A 17381-nucleotide genomic window follows, 5' to 3' on the forward strand; every position below is an offset into this window, starting at 1 on the left:
TATTCAGGGATTCCTGGAGAAATTTTTCCAGATATTCAGCTTTGAAGTTACACCAGGAATAAATGCAAGGATTTAAAAAAAAAAATGGCAAAAATCAATCTATATATACTTCTACCACAACTCCTATATGAATTCTTTTGAGAATGCATCCAACAAAATCTCTACTTTAAGTTGTGTGCATCAATTCAATGTGCAATTCCTTGTATCTATCACCTGTCACGCGATTTGCCATCATCAGAACCTGAGAGAGACTCGCGAAGAGGAAAAATATCAAGGTCATATGCAGCTCTGATTCCCCTCTCACGAAACGTCAAATGCAGCCCACCGGTTTTATGGCTGAAAAAGTGAAAAGTATTGTGTTCAAAGTAAACTGTTATTAAAAACCTCACTCGACGGAGCAGTTTTTTCCAAAGTTGCTGATAAATCTAAGCAGAAGATTAATTATTTCTAATGTCTGCTACGTTTGCTGGCATGAAATTTCACTCAAACGGCTATTCATGATTAAATCTGTTTGCTGTGAGGTTCATGTGAGGATTTAAACAGCATGCGCATAATTGGTATAAACATAAAGTGGAATAAGAAAAAACTCAGCAATCACAGAAAAAGAAGACCGTCTTCGCGAGTCTCGTCTCAGATCAGAACCACCACCCAGATTTTGTAAACGGCAAGCGAGATTTTTTTTATAAGTTTTTTTTTTAATTTCTCATTGTAATAGACTGTTTTTAATCACGCCGATCTGTCATGAAACGGCCTACTTTCCTGCATATATATGTTTTGTAGTTTGAAAATTGAAGAACTTTGAAAAAAATGTTGAAGTTTCTTCTAGAATCCTTAGCCGAGTGGTTTGAGTCCGCGACTATAAGCAAAGCCTGTCTGGATTCAATTCCGGGTCGGTCCAGGATCTTTTCGTAAAAGGAAATTTCCTTGACTTCCCTGATCATAGAGTATCATCGTGCCTGCCACGCGATATACGAATGCGAAAATGGCAACTTTGGCTAAGAAAGCTCTCAGTTAATAACTGTGGAAGTGCTCATAAGAACACAAAGCTAAGAAGCAACCTCTGTCCCAGTGAGGACGTAATGCCAAAAAGAAGAAAGATCTGTCAAAGTCACACCGAAAATCTTCGAGAGCACAAATCTAGAGAAGCGAATAAGGCTATCCACGAGGACTTTTCGTGATAGGACTGACAGCTAAAAGTGTGAATGCAACCGAAATGAAAGAGTAACCAAATCATGCGAGTGTTATCGGAGCTTTACATTTTCCTTTGTAATCGAAAGTCACTCCGATCGCGAAACGTCAAAAGCACATGGTAAACAGAAAAAAACAGCTATGATACTAATAAAGAATTAAAAAAAAAAAATCTCTTATAAGCAGGTGAAATCAACTCACCTGTAAAAAATCTGAACTGCTACGGCAAATGAAATGTAATATGTTGTTAACAAAATGTTAATAAAATCTTAAATTTGTTTTACCAAATTAGGATGATAGTGTTGTCTAATAACACAGAACACCTAGATATAAGAAATGAATGTAATATTTTGAATGATAATAATAAAGAATTAAAAAAAAAAAGAAAAGAAAAAACCAGCTGATTGCAGCCGTCTCATGGATTGCCTTATGTCGCTCTGCGCTGAAAGATTGATTGCTTTTTGGTAGGTAACAAGTATACGACTGAGCTAGTAAGATACTTGTTATCATTTATTCATTTGACTGCTGGAAGGTTTCTAAACACAAAAGACAAGCCTAAACTTAAAACTTCTATAATTTCTTTAGCCATCAAAATTTAAAGTTTTTTGAATTGCGCAACACATTAAGACTGCAAATGTGTTTAACTCATTCATTCGATTCAGTTGGGCGTCAAACTCAAATTGGTTTTGCTAAGCAATTCCCTCAAGGTGAGAATAATCACACATAATACTAAATTTAACCGGAGTTGTTCTTCGCCTTCGCCTCTCAGCGCCTGGCCACAATCTGCGGTTCTACGGATCGACGATCAAGTAAGCTCTGAATCAGCTCCGAAAAACCGGTGCCAATGGCAAGGTCAATCTTAATTGAGGTGCTACGCTTAGCTCGAAGCACGAAAATTAGTGTGAATGAAAAGCATGACATTGTTTGTTTCAACTATGACTATTGCGCAGATCGGATGAAACTTTGCAGGGAAAAGTGATTTTTGTGCGCATCGATGGTAAACACAGCTGTTGATGGGAATCTCTTTTCTGTCAATAGTTTTCCCAGTTTTTCATCGCTTCGTCTGAAGAAGTGAATCGTACAATAGATAGTGAAAGCTGGGAAATCGCTTCCAAATCGTTTCGGTTTTGTTTCTCCACTTGGATTCGCCAGCCGGAAATTGCCTCCTCGCGTGAAGTAACGAAATTCCGAAGCAAACAAAAAGACGATTGAAAAACAATTATACCTCCCTGTTGATACCGCGAGGGAAAAAGTAAAGCGCCTCTATATTGGCATACGAGTGGGCTTGAGTGTGCCGGTTGAGTTGATTACTAAAAGTCTTCACTACACTAGTTTGGTTTTGATGGTGGTGAAAAGCAAAAAGTGAAACCAGTTCAAAGAGTTTGCCTGATTGGAAAATCGTTCCGTTTTTGCATAGGAATGAATAAAAAAAAGCCGACAGACAATGCAGTAATCATTAGTTACGTATGCTTCGCGCGCGGTGGTGGCGCTGCTGAGATTCAACAGAACGTAACCAAGTCAACGCACCAATCGCAGCAGGCGCCTTTTTCAGGTGCACCCTTCGCCTAAAAACCTGACGAACGATGCAACAACAATAGTGCAGTGGTTTTCAACTTTTTTTTTGCTACGGCATTCTGAGCCCTAGATATATAATGCTTTATTTTTATGTTAACATAATTAGTTTTTTAGTAATTTCAAAACATATCAAATACAAAATTGATTTTATCTACCTCTTGGCTTAAATGAAATTGGCTGAAATTTAGACCAGAGACTTCTTTCCGGATACCAGTCAGGATATAAGTGTGAATAAAATTAACGAGATATGAAAATGGAGACAGGTCTAATCCATAACTTTATTTCTCTATAGTCCATGGATCGTGATCAAAGACATTGGCAATCACTGATTATAACACAGACAGAGATTCGCAACAAAGTCGATCGCAGTGCACCGTAAATCGCTCCGTCAGTTGTCAGTAGAAGTTTCGAACCGGCTACTTAGCAGGGCCTACTGTGTGCGGTCACTCTGACACGTGATCACGTGATATCACGCACCCAGCAAGCATATAGCGCCATCGTCATTCACAACGGCTATTGCAGTGCGCCCAACCATCAGTGACAACCGTTCGCCGCCCGCTGAAAACGGAGAGGAGAAGGAGGTGGAGTAATGATTTTTCGGAATTTTCTTTTCCTCGCCCACCAGCTGAACGTCAAAAGTCGGTTTATCTCGTGACGAACGATCCGCACGGTGAAAAACTATACCCGGTGCAAGGCGAGGCGGTATGAGTGCAAGAAGGTGATTACATATTATCTGCTCTTGGTGAATGAGCGGTTGTCTAATTTTTTATGCTTTGAAGTTTATCTCAATGTCTTAGTCAAAGCGATGACTAGCTAATGACGGTTATTTGTGTCGCAATTCAAAGACATGAAATGAAATGCGTGGGATTAGTGTTTTTCTCAATGGTAATGCACAATTATTAGCATTATTTGAAGTCGTGTTTACCAATTAACTCTTTTAAGACGAATGGGTCATATTGACCCAGCTTCAATAATTGGCAGTAGGAAACCTAAGACTAGGAAACCATGAATTAATGACAAGTGCTAAAGAAAGTAGAGTAAATTATCCCTTACTCAATAATTCGTATCTAGATATCGAGTTAGAGTTATTATTAAAACTTAGTTATCATGGTTAACTCGTTGGTCCCTTCAATATCGTGTTATGAGTTTGACTGTACTTCTGTGTCTTAATATTATAAGAAATTTCACTTTGGTTGAACGCGTCCGAGGAACTCTAAATCATCATGAAACAGCTCGATCTAGAATCTCCAAATTATTCCAAATTGCTGGTGAAATGATCTAGTAGATCAACGAGTTATTTGATACTAATTCTCATCATGCATCTCTCGGTGGTTCAAGATGATCTAGGTTTAGTAAATTATAAAATACTGCAGATTAAATGATATACTAAGCTCCCCAAGTTTTATTAGCAATAAAATATATACACTTAACGACAACCTATGAATTGTTGCACTTTCTCTGTTCAGCAGAAAGTTCAGGTCAAATGGTGTATTTACTAGATCAAGCAAGGATCTCACGGTTTACCCAACAATGAGACATATGTAACCGTATTGTAGGTGTCTAAACCCTAACGGTACTCCTAGATAAATCTATACAGGAATTTTCGACAAACTTAACACTAGATAACAAACATGCTCCAATAACACAACCGAGAAATATTCCTCATGAAAGCAATCACATGGAATTCTGAAAGGTGTTCTCAGATGTATCTCCGGAGTAACTATTTAGTTACGGAGAATTATTCGTGAACTTCATGGAATAATTCATTGTAAAATCTTAACACTAGGATCTCCGAGATAAAAAAAGTTACGCGGAGCCTCGGGATCAAAAACATTAATTTTCGGCTATATCTCAGCGATGGCTCAACCGAATCTCGAAATTCTTTCACGTATCTCATGTCCATATCCGAAAGTTTTTTAAGGTTAAAATAACTGTTCTTAGGGGTGTTCAAAATTCCTCTAGAGCAATTGAACCAATAAGCTTTTTGTTTGTTAACTGAAACTGCATGAGAATCTCCAACAAAGTATTTCGGAATAAGTTGAACTACATTTTGATTGTAGACATTTTTGACATTTTTTCGATAGAAATTTTCTTGCATAAGTACAGTGAACAGTACAGTGAGCAGGGATATCAATTTTTGCTTACCCTCAAAATTTATATTACAGTGGTTACACTATCATAGGTCACCCACTGTTATGGGTCATTCCCATTTGAATTGCATGTAGAATAGGGTGACTAATAATCGTGACAAAGTGGCCCATAATAGTGAGGGCAGTGTACTGAAAATAATAAATAAATATTGTTTTCTTAACTTTTTGCCTTTTTGAAACAATAGTATGTAAAAAAACAACATTTGAAACAATAGTATGTAGACAGTAATTTGATTGTAGCAGTCCAGAAAATATGTTTGAGTAGTAATATAATTTAGAGATTACACTAAAAATTCATTTTAATTATCAAACTTAAAAAAATCGACGCTTTTTATCCTTTTTGCAAATAAACAAATGTCAAAGTGATAATATGTAGTTTTTTCGCCATAAATTAGATTGTAGGAGTTCAGTGAGCATGTTTGAGTAGAAATGTGAATTTTTAATTACATTCAACATTTATTTTATTGAAAATAAACCTAAGAGAAATTCTAAATTTTAACTCCGTTTGCCTGTAAAACAATGTTCAAAGCAATGACACGCAGTTTTTATGGCATGAATTGTTTGGGCCAAAACAATATTTTTTGGGATGCATCTCTTTGCGATGCTCACCTTTATTCACACTTCAAAAAAACTCTTGAGTCTGCCGCCCGAACAAGAAAGCCCTCGGGGAGTTGTAAGAGCACGCTTTTTTTATGGAATTTTACTCTGTTGTGTTTTGTGCTGCATCTTCCTAGCTCATTTTCTGTTGCCTCTCTGCTTAGTATTTTTTCGCTCCCTTGCAAAGAGGCTAAGGAGCACGCTGCTCTAGAGTATTTCACCGAACTCTATTGATGTTGAATTCTACATGCAAATTGGTGCCGAAAAAATATTTCACTGAACAACATGGGAGAACGAAGTAGGATGTTCCTATCAATACATAAAACTGACCTAGATCAGTTAAAAGTTTGAAGTCGAAGATTCCTAATCTCTAGCATGCATATCCATTAGGGATGTTGGTTCTATTCCGTTAGACCGTATGATGTTAGGCCGAATGTCGTTAGGCCGAAAGGGTTGTTAGGCTGAATGGGTCGTTAGGCCAAAAATGTCCGATAATTCTAATGAACCGTAAGGTCGAATGGGTATCTAACAGCATTTGATAAAAAAAAGGAAAAAACATCGATGAATGTGTTTGCGGTTTGAAATAATTGTTAATGATCAAATGTTTTTTATGCCTTTCGACTCTTCCGGCCTGACGACCCATTCGTCCTAACGGAATACGGCCGAATGGCCTTCGGCCTAACGACATTCGGCTTAATGACCTGCATCCCTAGCATGCATATTCATAGCACTAAAAGTTTTGGCATGCGATATACGTGATCGACACAAATCTGCCTCATTAGGGATGTTAAAAAAATTGTTTTGCCTTACTTTAAATTATAACATTTGCAATAAAATTTGACAAGATTCTCATGCCGCTTTAGTGTGCAAAAAAAATGTATCGGTTTATATGTTCTAGGGAAAATTTGAACACCCATAGGAACATTTTTTTCTACCGTACTAAATAATGGAATACAGTATTTTGAACCGTTTCTGAGATAAACCTGATTGAAATTTAAGCTACATCTGATATTTGATCTCGGGACTCCTAGTGTTAATTTGAATACCAGTAGTATGCTACAATATGCATTGCTTTTTTGGGAGCATATGTTTTCATACGACTGTTTTAATGCAATCGCTCAAAATCACTTACACTTTTAAGCGTATTTTGTACATTGTATCGAAAGAAAACTGCCATTGAAGCATTACTGTCCCCGATAAAGTATATGTTAAATTATGAATGATGCAATAACATAATGTAGATTGAAAAATCCACATGGGATAGTTAAGCTTTTATAAGCGGAAAAGATTCAACAATAATATTACAAAGAATTTCTATCCAATCTCACACGATAATGAAAACTTCGAGTCTAAATAACTATGCATCTCCCCCAAAATCGAGGACAAAATTGAAAGAAACACCTGTTTGAATGTTAATTATTATAAAAAAAACTTATGTGGTAAACACGATTCTAGAAATTAGCAAGATAGTCATGTTATTACAAGTGTGAACTAGTTAAAAAAGGATGTGAATAATATTATTAGTTCTTACGTTATTTTTTCGTGTTATTTTAGAACAAATTTGTCAACAGATCTTCAAAACGTAAATCATTTCCCTCGGTTTTCCACATTTTAGCACCGTTCCATTAATGAGTTCTGATTCAACCTCGTGGACTTGATGTTTGCCACCTGCCTAACGAGATTTTATAGTCGGTAGCTTTACAGATAGTTTTACAGTAGTTTCTCGATTTTATCACTGTTCGTTTTAATATCGCTTCATTAAATCACTCTCGATTTTAGCACGGTTTTCTGTTCGATTTTATCACGCCTCAGTAATTGTATGAATTTCATACATTTTGCATTGAAGAATAATCCTAAACAATGATCATATATTAATTTGATCCATCTCCTGCGTGTTTTTCATTTCATTCGCTCTATTCCTGCAACATAAATCTCATATTTTGATGAAAATTATACAGAAAAAAATACATTTTCATTATATCACGCTTAGATATATCACGCCAAAAAAATTTGGATCCGTGATATAATCGAGAAATTACTGTATAGCCTTATTCTTTAGCAGATGGTTAAAGATGATAGAAGATAGAAGATAGAAGATAGAAGATAGAAGATAGAAGATAGAAGATAGAAGATAGAAGATAGAAGATAGAAGATAGAAGATAGAAGATAGAAGATAGAAGAAAGAAGATAGAAGATAGAAGAAAGAAGATAGAAGATAGAGACTATAAGAAAAAAGTTTAAACGTTTGCGCTAGTTATTATCATTAGAGTAATGATCTCTATTACTCTTTATCCACACATTGCATAACATTTTCCAAGCAAGTGATTCAAAGTGACTGACCACCAATCAAAATTTAATAAAACGCACATACTTTTATGTCACTTCAATTTGGATTACGCTACATTCCTTTTTCATCTTCATTGAGGCCCAGGTCACTGCTCTAGTCAGTCACCCAACCACCAAGGTCGTTACCATTGCAACGTAACATGTTGTCATTCCCTGCACGTTCGCCTACTAGGTGTCTTGCGGCTATACAACTTTACTCTGTTAGCGATAGCGAAAGCTCAAACCAACTGCGCCAGCTAGTGCGCAACCGCGATCAACTCGCTTCTGCTATAAGCTTTTAAGTCGTCAAAGCTCTCCTCACTGACCGTCGACTTTTTCGCTTCTCTCTTTCTTTTTGCAGCCATCCATCATCGACATAGAGAAGGGACACGTAGAAAATGACCAAGCCACCAACGGAGTCGACGGAGACAAAAAGCAGCAGCGGTTCAACATCTCTTCGACGTCATCGAGCGCTGTTGTCGCGAGGAGTCCCCCCGGAGCAGGCAGTCCACGCTCGACCAGTGAGCGGATCAGTCGCGTCTTTCTGTACGTGATTCAGTTTGTCGGATTCGGTTGTTCGATCGCGGGTATCGTCCTCGTTTGGTACTTCATGGGTTGGGAATTTGGACTGCCGGCGGTGCTGATCGGCCTGCTGGCCGTGCTGATTGCCAGTGGAAAGTGGCGCTGGTTCTACATCGCAGCCGTGACGATCCCTCGGGATGTGAAGTGAGTTCAGAGGGTGACACGTGGAATACGGGAGGGCTCGATGAGTAGATGTACTGGTAGCTAATTGCCTTTCGTGGTTTAAGTGAAAATTTAGAGATTTTCTTCAATTGTGGTTTCCATGGACGAGTGATCATTGGATAAGCACGAGATACTACGATGGCCAGGCGGTGGAAAGTGTTTTCCAAGGTTTGCTTGGATCTTGAGAGAGGAAACCGGTTTCTTCGAGGCTCTCCGCATATTAGGCGTGAAGCAATCGACGGTTGACCGTGATTGAGCATCTAGTAGGCCGCTGCTGCTGTTGTTTTGGTAATGGCATGACGCTGTTGACGTTGATGATGATGATGAGTGGCGACTGATTGACCTTGCAGCACCAGCGTCAAATTGAACTCTCATACCAGAATCGCAAATAATTAGCTTGCGGGCTGAACAATTGCCTCGATCGAGCAAGCTAGTGTGAATTTCCTATAAGGCATTAAGTGGAGGTTACAAGCACCAGGCTATTCAGTAGCAGCAAAAGACGGAAACACAGCACGACTGTGCGCGATTATTATGCAAGACTCTTGACTTCTCCGGAATGGAACTGGAGTGTGTGCTAGTGCCTCAACAGGTTAAGCAAGGTGATACCAGTCTATTGTATTAAGTTATTTTTTGCGATACTTTGCATTGATAAGACAGACGGGATTTTTGTTGAATCAGATATAAAATTAAATCGAATCGAATGATAATTTGGTCATATCGATCAAGCGGCTTAAACAAAACCTTAATCAGGAAGAATGCACCTCATCAGAGTCTCCAGCGTGGTTCGAACGTGCGTGACATTCCGTCATTTTATCGTCGCCCAGTGCACTCCACCACGCGTTCTACACCAAGCCAGTCGATTTGACAGCCGAACTCTTCGTCGCATACCAAGTAGCCAGAGCCGATGTATGATATGAATATTTTCTCGATTGACCGGTCTATTGGACCTTGGCGTTGTTGGTTGTCATGTCTTCCGAGCTTCCTGCAGAACTATTTATTCAACACGTCATATTTACACGTTCGACAGGTTGACTGTCATGGCTTTTGGTTTGTGCCTTGGCGTAGGCCGAATTTCTTTATACGGATTTAGAAGTATTTTCTTTCTGTAATAGCGATAACAGACCGGCTCATAATCTTATCGGTACATTACAGCTCTTGATAACATCGTGACCGGCTTGCTTTGCTTTTACCGTAGCGTACTATATCCCTTTTGTGCCTCGCCTGCTATTATCAAAGTCATAATTTACACGCTTTCACTTTCTGTCACTAGTGCAGTAAACAGTGAAGTCCAATGAAATCAAACCCAACAACGACGATGACGTTTTTTCATTTCGTCCCTCTCTTGGCTGCAAGCGCAGAATTGCAAGGCCACGCGAGGCTAAAGTCCGCTCATCGCCGCCGCCAGCTGTTTTATTTACCTCATATTGCTATCTTTTACTGCAAAACTGACAACAAGTCGCGTTGTAAGCGTGTTTCGTAATGGCTTTCCAGTTGTGGCTGTGGGGCGCTTTATCGTTCGTCATCGTTTTTCTGCAGCCACCACTGATCTGAAGTACCTATATGGGTGAGCATGAACATAACATATCTACTACTTGCTTGAAGGTTTTAAGTTTGATAATGATCAATCGCTGGTGGCGATTTAACGGCCTCCTATGATTTATAGAAGATAGAAGATATATTGAGATCTGTATCAATTCTTCTGAAGGACGAAATAAAACATCTTGGACAAAATTCATAAAACACCTTGAAACTTTTCAAGTGTCCGGCCATTTGGCCGAAAGGAATTTGGCCGAATCGCGTACTAAAAGTTAATTAACTTGCTACAATGCTAATGAGTAGAATTAAAAAAAATACGGCCCAAAAACTGAACTTTTTAGTTTGCACATTTTTATGATGTTATCGGGTGTCATGTTTGTCAGTATATAGATCAACAAAATTGACGGAGAAAACGTAAAACTCATTTTTCAGTATTTTTTAACTTAATTTTGAGTTGTTTTTCTCTCCCTATTTCATTCGCTCCTTCTATTGTTGTCAGAGAGCGAAGAACAAAACAACCCAAAAACCGAACCTCAGTGCGTTATCTCAAATTTGAGTAAGTGGCATAGTACTGGAAATTGAGTTATTTGATCTGCCGGTTGAGTGAAAAAAACTTAGCCAGTAGTTTTTTTGCATGGCTGAAAACAACTTCTACCCCATCAACTCAAAATAAGGTTAACGCACGAACTCCCGGAGTTGAGTGGAATGAATTCACTTTTTAGTAGGGAGACTAACGGCTTCGGCACCATTCGACTATTATCGGCAACCAAATTTCAAACGCCAAATATACAGTATTTTTCTATCAAAACACATCAGTGGAAACATTCAGATGATCCTTTGTTCTGTCCGCTTCCCGCTGGCGAGATTTCCGAGACTAAACAAACGATATCATCAATTCAAATGAGCACGCCTCAAAATGCGACTTATTTGGAGCTGCCAAAGAGATTCACCAGCAGTTGTTATGTGAAAATTGCCGAAGAGAATGAGGCTGCCGACAATAGTCACACTGACAAGGGATGTTAGCAGCGTTGTAAAAACGTTTCCAAAAGCATTTTTGACAAGTCTGTCGGTGTGAATCGATAGAGGATTGAGCGACGCATAAATGTAAATAGACAAACACGGAATTTGTCTGCTGATGTCCGAGAAAATTACAAAAGAAGCACGGCATCGGCTTAAGCTGCCGAAAATACGTAAGTTCCCCTACTTCATTTTCTCCGTGCAGGACGAAGTTGTGAATTCCACACAACGTGTCAATACTTTTGGCTGAACGGGGATCAATTTCTCCTTATGAAGAGTCAATTAATCAATCAACTTTTGGCTGAAGGCTGGTGCGTTTTTAAATTACCAACGGTGTAATAAAATTGATTTTCAATTATTTTTATCAGAATTTTTTCCTTCTTTTTAATATAAGCTATTCTTTCGTGTTTTCCTGACTATTGGCAAGGATACGCTCATATTTTAAGTAGTAACATTACCTCATTTGCAACTTTTTGCATTTATACTGATAGAACGAATTTCTGTATTACACTTGCTTACATTTACAAAAGGGATTTTTCTTCTTTTGATGAAATGCTGTTTTCTGAAAATATACTTACACTACCCGTCATAAATACGTACCCCTTAGAACAAGTATTGCAACACTCAGTGGAATATTGGATCACCTCCCAGAAAGTTTAGCATTGCCTTAAAACACGTAAATTCACATTGTTGAATCCTTATAATTTGCAAAAATGCGATCTTCAGCAAAGATCAAGGACATCCGGAAGGCAAACAGTTTGGTTGGCAATTTTTCCGCTAGGTGACGCTAGTGAGCATGCCATATTGAGCGTTCTAAACCAGTTCTATCTTGTGATTCACATGAGATAGAAAGTGCGAGTTTTTGTGAAGGACATTTGGAAGATAGACAGTATGGTTAGAAATGTTGCCGTTAGATGGCGCTAGTAAGCATGTAAAAATGAACATTTTAAGAAACTTCTATCTTGTAATCCATATGAGCCAGAAAATTCGAAATTAAAATTCTAAATTTTAACTCGAAATGAATCAACCGTTAATAACTTCAATATGAAGTAATTCATACCTTGTTACTGAAATGTAGAGCAAAACAGACTTAAATCTCTTACGTATGAAATGAATCTAACGTGAACCTTAAATATGAAGTATAACACACCTGAAACACTTGAACATAAAGCAAATCAGACTCGATTATGAAGAGATTACAACGTCATTCATTTGAAAATTAAACGCAACAGGCCTGAGTCACTTCACTTACTTGAAAATGAAGCAAATCAGAACTGACTCACATGCAAATTAAGTAAATCAGTGATGAGTTTATTAAATATAAAGCAAACCAGACCTGAATCACAACTTTGCCGAAGACTCGATCATTTCTACCACATTAATATTATTTATACCACATTAATAATAGATTAGAATGCAAAATTTCTTATGCTAATTAGCGCCACCAAGCGGCAAAATCAAAAATCAAATTTACCTTTCAGAAGTCTATGACTTTCTGAACAACTTTGTCGAAGACTCGAACTTTCTATCTCATCTGGATCATAAGATAGAGATTGTTTAAAATATTCAATTTTACATACTCACTAGCGCCACCGAACGGCCTGGAACTTCTAAACAACTTCACAAACTAGAACATGCTTAATTAAAATGCTCACTCTTACATGCTCACTAGCGCCATCTAGGGACGAAATTGTGAACCAAAAATTTTTCCAAATGCCCTAGATCTGTTGAATAACTTTGCTGAAGACCGTACCATTATAGATCATCAACATCTCAAGGAACATATAACATATGTTCCTGTTTTGAGGTGATGTCAAGTTTTCAAAAAAAAAAAAAAATGTTCTACAATTTTTTAAACACTTTTGGTTTGGGCGTTCGTTTGTTAATAAGGCGGAGGGTGTTCAAATAGTAAGTGATATAAAATTTAAAAACATGTCAAGCGCAAATTCTATTTTATAAAGTAAAGTTACAGGATCCGCGGTGCAGTTGATCAATTACTGTGATTGACTTCCAAAAATAAAAAGTCATGCTATTCACTAAATATGGAGTCACTGAATCCGAATCAAGTCTCAAAAATATGACAACTTGTTGATAAATTGGTAAATTTTGGAATTGAAGTTTACGAATTACAGAATAAACCACATTAAACGCCTAAATGTAGGCAATTTCCTTGAAAATTGGCAACTTGTGAGCATGAGCATGAGCATTGATGACCGTACAATTCGTAGTTGCTACTCCGTGATTGACCAGAATAATCGAAATTGTACAGGGAACCAACAGATGTAGCTTAGGAGTAGCATACCATCTTTAATGTACATTTTCGAGGACTCTGAAATTAGTAATGTGGCGCCCGCCACGTCCTCACGGACATCGGGGAAGTGAAGGAATGTTAGTGTGCCATCCATTGTTACTAAAGACCGAGTATACTTCTGCATCTTCATGGTTGTCACGGAAAGGAGTTTTGTTTAGGTTTAAATCTCGATTTGTTTTTTAAACATTGATAGACGCTTATGTCAACACTTAAAGTGTCGAACCATCCATAGTTTGTGCAACGAATACATAAAAAAAAAATACATGCCACGTTACATATGCGTTATTACAAGCATGAAACGAGCTCACCAGTTGGTAATCCATCCTTGACTGAACAGTCACTCCGATGGCGCGCGAATAAAGTGCTAACTGAAAAAACAAAATCACTCCGTGCGCGCGAAAAACGAATCGGACAGCTTGGGCTTTCGCAAAGCACTATCCAAGCAAACGAAGCCACCGAAAAAACACTCCGAGCGCGTGAAAAATGAATAGAACGGCTTGGGCCTTCGCAAAGAACTTTCCAAGCAAACGAAGCCAACGAAAAAACATTCCGAGCGCGCGAAAAATCAATCGAACGGCTTAGGCTTTCGCAAAGCACTCTTCTTTGAAATTGAAAATTGGCAAATTGTTCACGAAAAGAACATTTTTTTCGCTGAAAATGAATTTTTATACTCAATTCAAATTCAACACTGGGCTCGAAAAACAAATCTGGAATGTATGATACAGTTTATTTGAATGGTGTATTAATATGGGCTTGGTAAAACTCGATTGTTTGGAGCAGAACCTTTCACCAGATCATCAAACATTTACTTAAAATCAAGACTTAAAATGAAGACATTTTTAGCTCGATTGCTTAAAAAGGAATAAAACTAGAACTATTATTCAAAACAGCACTGTTGCTTCTTTATTTTATTTCTTTGTTTTATTATTTTTGCCAAATGACCCTTTCGGCCAAATGGCGTTCAGCCAAACGGAATTCGGCAAAATGACCCGGAACCAATTTTTCATATTAGTTTCAACCCATCATCGTTTACAAAAATTCAAAACTCGTGTTTTTGCTCAAAATTGAAACATTGTTCTAGAAAATTTATCATTATATTTCACTTCCTACCTATCTGTACTGCAATGATAGATTTTTCTGATGAATTCTTTAATTTTGAATGAAAAAACTGAACTCTTCAGCCTTAACCTTTCATAGTCCCTAACAAAAAGTTACAAATTGTGACTTAGGGTCGTTTTCGACCTGAAAATTCAAACAGCTCACAAAAATCAGTGTGTTGACTGAAAAATTCTTAGCGATTCTCTGGAGAAATTTCTGAAAATAAAAAGTTCCAAGACTTATTTTAGAAAATTTCCTAGAATTATTGGAGGAATTTCTATAGAAATCTTAAAAGGAATCTCTGCAGCAATTGCTCTTCAGATAAATATCTAGTTCAAATCTTGTATAAATTCTGAACGACAATCTCATAGGAAATCTCTAGAAACTCCTGGAGGCATTTCTAAAGAAGTTATTGATCCATAGATTTCCCTGGGACATCCTCCATGATTGCTGGTCAGAACATCTTCTAAAATTCGGATTTTTGGAAGATTTTTTTTTATTTCCACAATAATTTATGCAGAAATTTCATTCCTATAGTACTTCCTGACAAATCACTGCTGATTTTTTTAGGCATTCTAAGCAAAATTCTTGGAGAAATTTCCTAGAAATGTTCGTACAGAAATTCTTTGGCGCTATATTTACATCTTTAGAATTTTCCGACGTAATGTCCGAACATACCTGAAAAAATTTCTGATGAAATTCCTAGAGAGGATTATGAATATTCACATATTATTTTTCAGATCATGAACATTCACATGAAGCAATATAGCCAGTCCATAAAAAAACAATCTAGTGGGTCACCGAATTCTGTGAAAATATGCTATTTTGTTCTTTATCCGAAATAAGAATACAGGTGTTATTGTGTTTTTTGATTAAGGTGACCATTCCCAAAATAGGGTGACCAGAAAAATCGCGATTTTGCAAAAATTTTATTTTAAAAAAATATCATAACTTTTGAACCGCTTGACCGATTTTCAATCAAGTAAAATAAAAGCAAAAAATATAAAATTTCACAAAGATTGGTTTTTTAAATGAAAAAAAAAAAAAAATAATAAAAATTTCCGTGTTTTCGTGTTTTGAGGGTCTTGGGACCAAAGGGGCTATTGCTGTTCTCATTTTTTCTTGAAAGTTCAGACAATTTTACGTTTACTGTCAAATTTTCAGCGATGTATGTTTTTTAGCTTTGAAAATAAAAAATCTGTCATTTTTTATCGGCACACCTTGTAGGTCTCAGCGCATTAGAATTTTTATTTTTGAAAAATCATAACTTTTGAACAGCTCATCCAAGTTAAGTTTTGTTGTCTTTTTTTATTCCTGTTTGGCCTCTTTTCGATTCACTTTAGGTCTTTTTTATCAGGCAACAGGTCTTTCATATCCTCATTATTTATGAGGTACTCAGTCGCAGCCCTGTAAAGACGGATGTGAAAATAGTACAGTGGGATTCCGTTTTTGGCATGCTTCATTTTCGGCACCCCCCGATTTTGGCAACAAAATGGATCCGTTTTTGGCAACATTTTTGAATACCATTAAAATTTGTAATTTTTTGTAAATATTATCGTGTCTGTTGCTTTATTTATCTGAAAGGCAGGTCAACTACACACCGATTACATTCCAGATCTTCATTTTCGTTGATATTCCCCCAAATCTCATTAAATACTAAGGACTCCCGTACGCGCTTATTTACTTCAGGATGGTCATTTGTCATGCATTCGCAACGTTTCATAAGGCCATTCATCTCCAGCACAATCTCAACTAGAGATCAATCTATTAGGCATTCCTATTAAGTGTCCAGCCCACTTGGGGCTGCCAGTAGGTGGTACACTAAAAATCACTTCTCTCCAGTTTTGGAACAGCTTGTTTTAACAGAGCACAAGCATATTAGGCAATTTAAAGTCACCTTTTTAGCTCTCTGTTATTATTATGGAGTTACATACATTGCGCATGAAAAACACAACGCAGTAATAAATGAAAATACAACAATATGTCGTGCATCATAACGTTTAAGGAATTTCATAGAATAAATTGCTTAATTCTAGTGAATTGCAGAAGGGGCAACATATAATCCATAAAAAAGTGAAGATTTTACTATATTGCATATTATTTTTTAAGAATTCCAAGGTTCCATTCAATACCGGCACAAATGCGAACACAGTCCAAACTACAACTTATTCTCAATAATTGAAGCGTGCGATAAAAACGATTAAGAGTATTTTAACTTTTTGTTTGTGGTATAAGTGTGTATATTAATATTTCTCCGATAACTAATTAGAGCTACGTTCCCTCTTTGTTGGAAATTCTTTAATACGTTAGATTTTTAAGAGACGAGTTCGGTACAAGATTTTTAATCAAAGATACGGGTCTCAACATAAACAAAATGTTCCTTGCGAGCTGGAACTATGAGTTTCCTAACTGAAGCCTGGAGAATCCTTAGGAGATTCTTAGTCCCTTAACTTCTCAGAAGTTTTAACAGATTCTTGAGAATGTCTGCAGATTCCTAGCGGACACTTGGGGTTTTTTTGTGGGATCCTGAGAATGTATAGTTGGTTATTGGGGATTAAGTCCGAAATTTGGTGATTCCTAATAAACTCTTAAGATTTCTAGGGCATCCTGGTAATTCCTAGCGGGAAAATGTGAATTTGTGGTGGTATTTTGAGTATTTCTGGAATCTTGTAGATTTTGAAAAGGTTTCCAGAGGAATTTGAGGAGTGCTAGTGGTAACCTTAGAATAAAAAACATTTGAAAATTTTCCTTGGAGACTTGAGAATCTTCGGTAATATAGCAGCAATATTCTTAGCAAGATGCTTCGGAACCTTAGCGTTTTCCTGTAGATTACTTATGAG

General features: G+C 37.2%; 1 protein-coding gene across 3 annotated transcripts in view; it reads left to right on the plus strand.

Annotated features, from left to right (window-relative positions):
* Positions 1 to 17381, plus strand: part of LOC5564323 (long-chain fatty acid transport protein 4) — a 65729-nt gene that overhangs the window by 31782 nt on the left and 16566 nt on the right. For 2 of the 3 annotated variants that reach the window (XM_021854361.1, XM_021854362.1), the window contains exon 3: positions 8197 to 8561. In XM_021854361.1, coding sequence (XP_021710053.1) covers positions 8197 to 8561 — 365 coding nt within the window. Of the gene's footprint in view, positions 1 to 2250; positions 2991 to 3055; positions 3482 to 8196; positions 8562 to 17381 lie in introns of those variants that run through there. The other variant, XM_021854363.1, reaches the window with a different exon arrangement.

This window comes from Aedes aegypti, chromosome 3 (assembly GCF_002204515.2).
Source record: "Aedes aegypti strain LVP_AGWG chromosome 3, AaegL5.0 Primary Assembly, whole genome shotgun sequence".
Taxonomy (NCBI): Eukaryota; Metazoa; Arthropoda; class Insecta; order Diptera; family Culicidae; genus Aedes; species Aedes aegypti.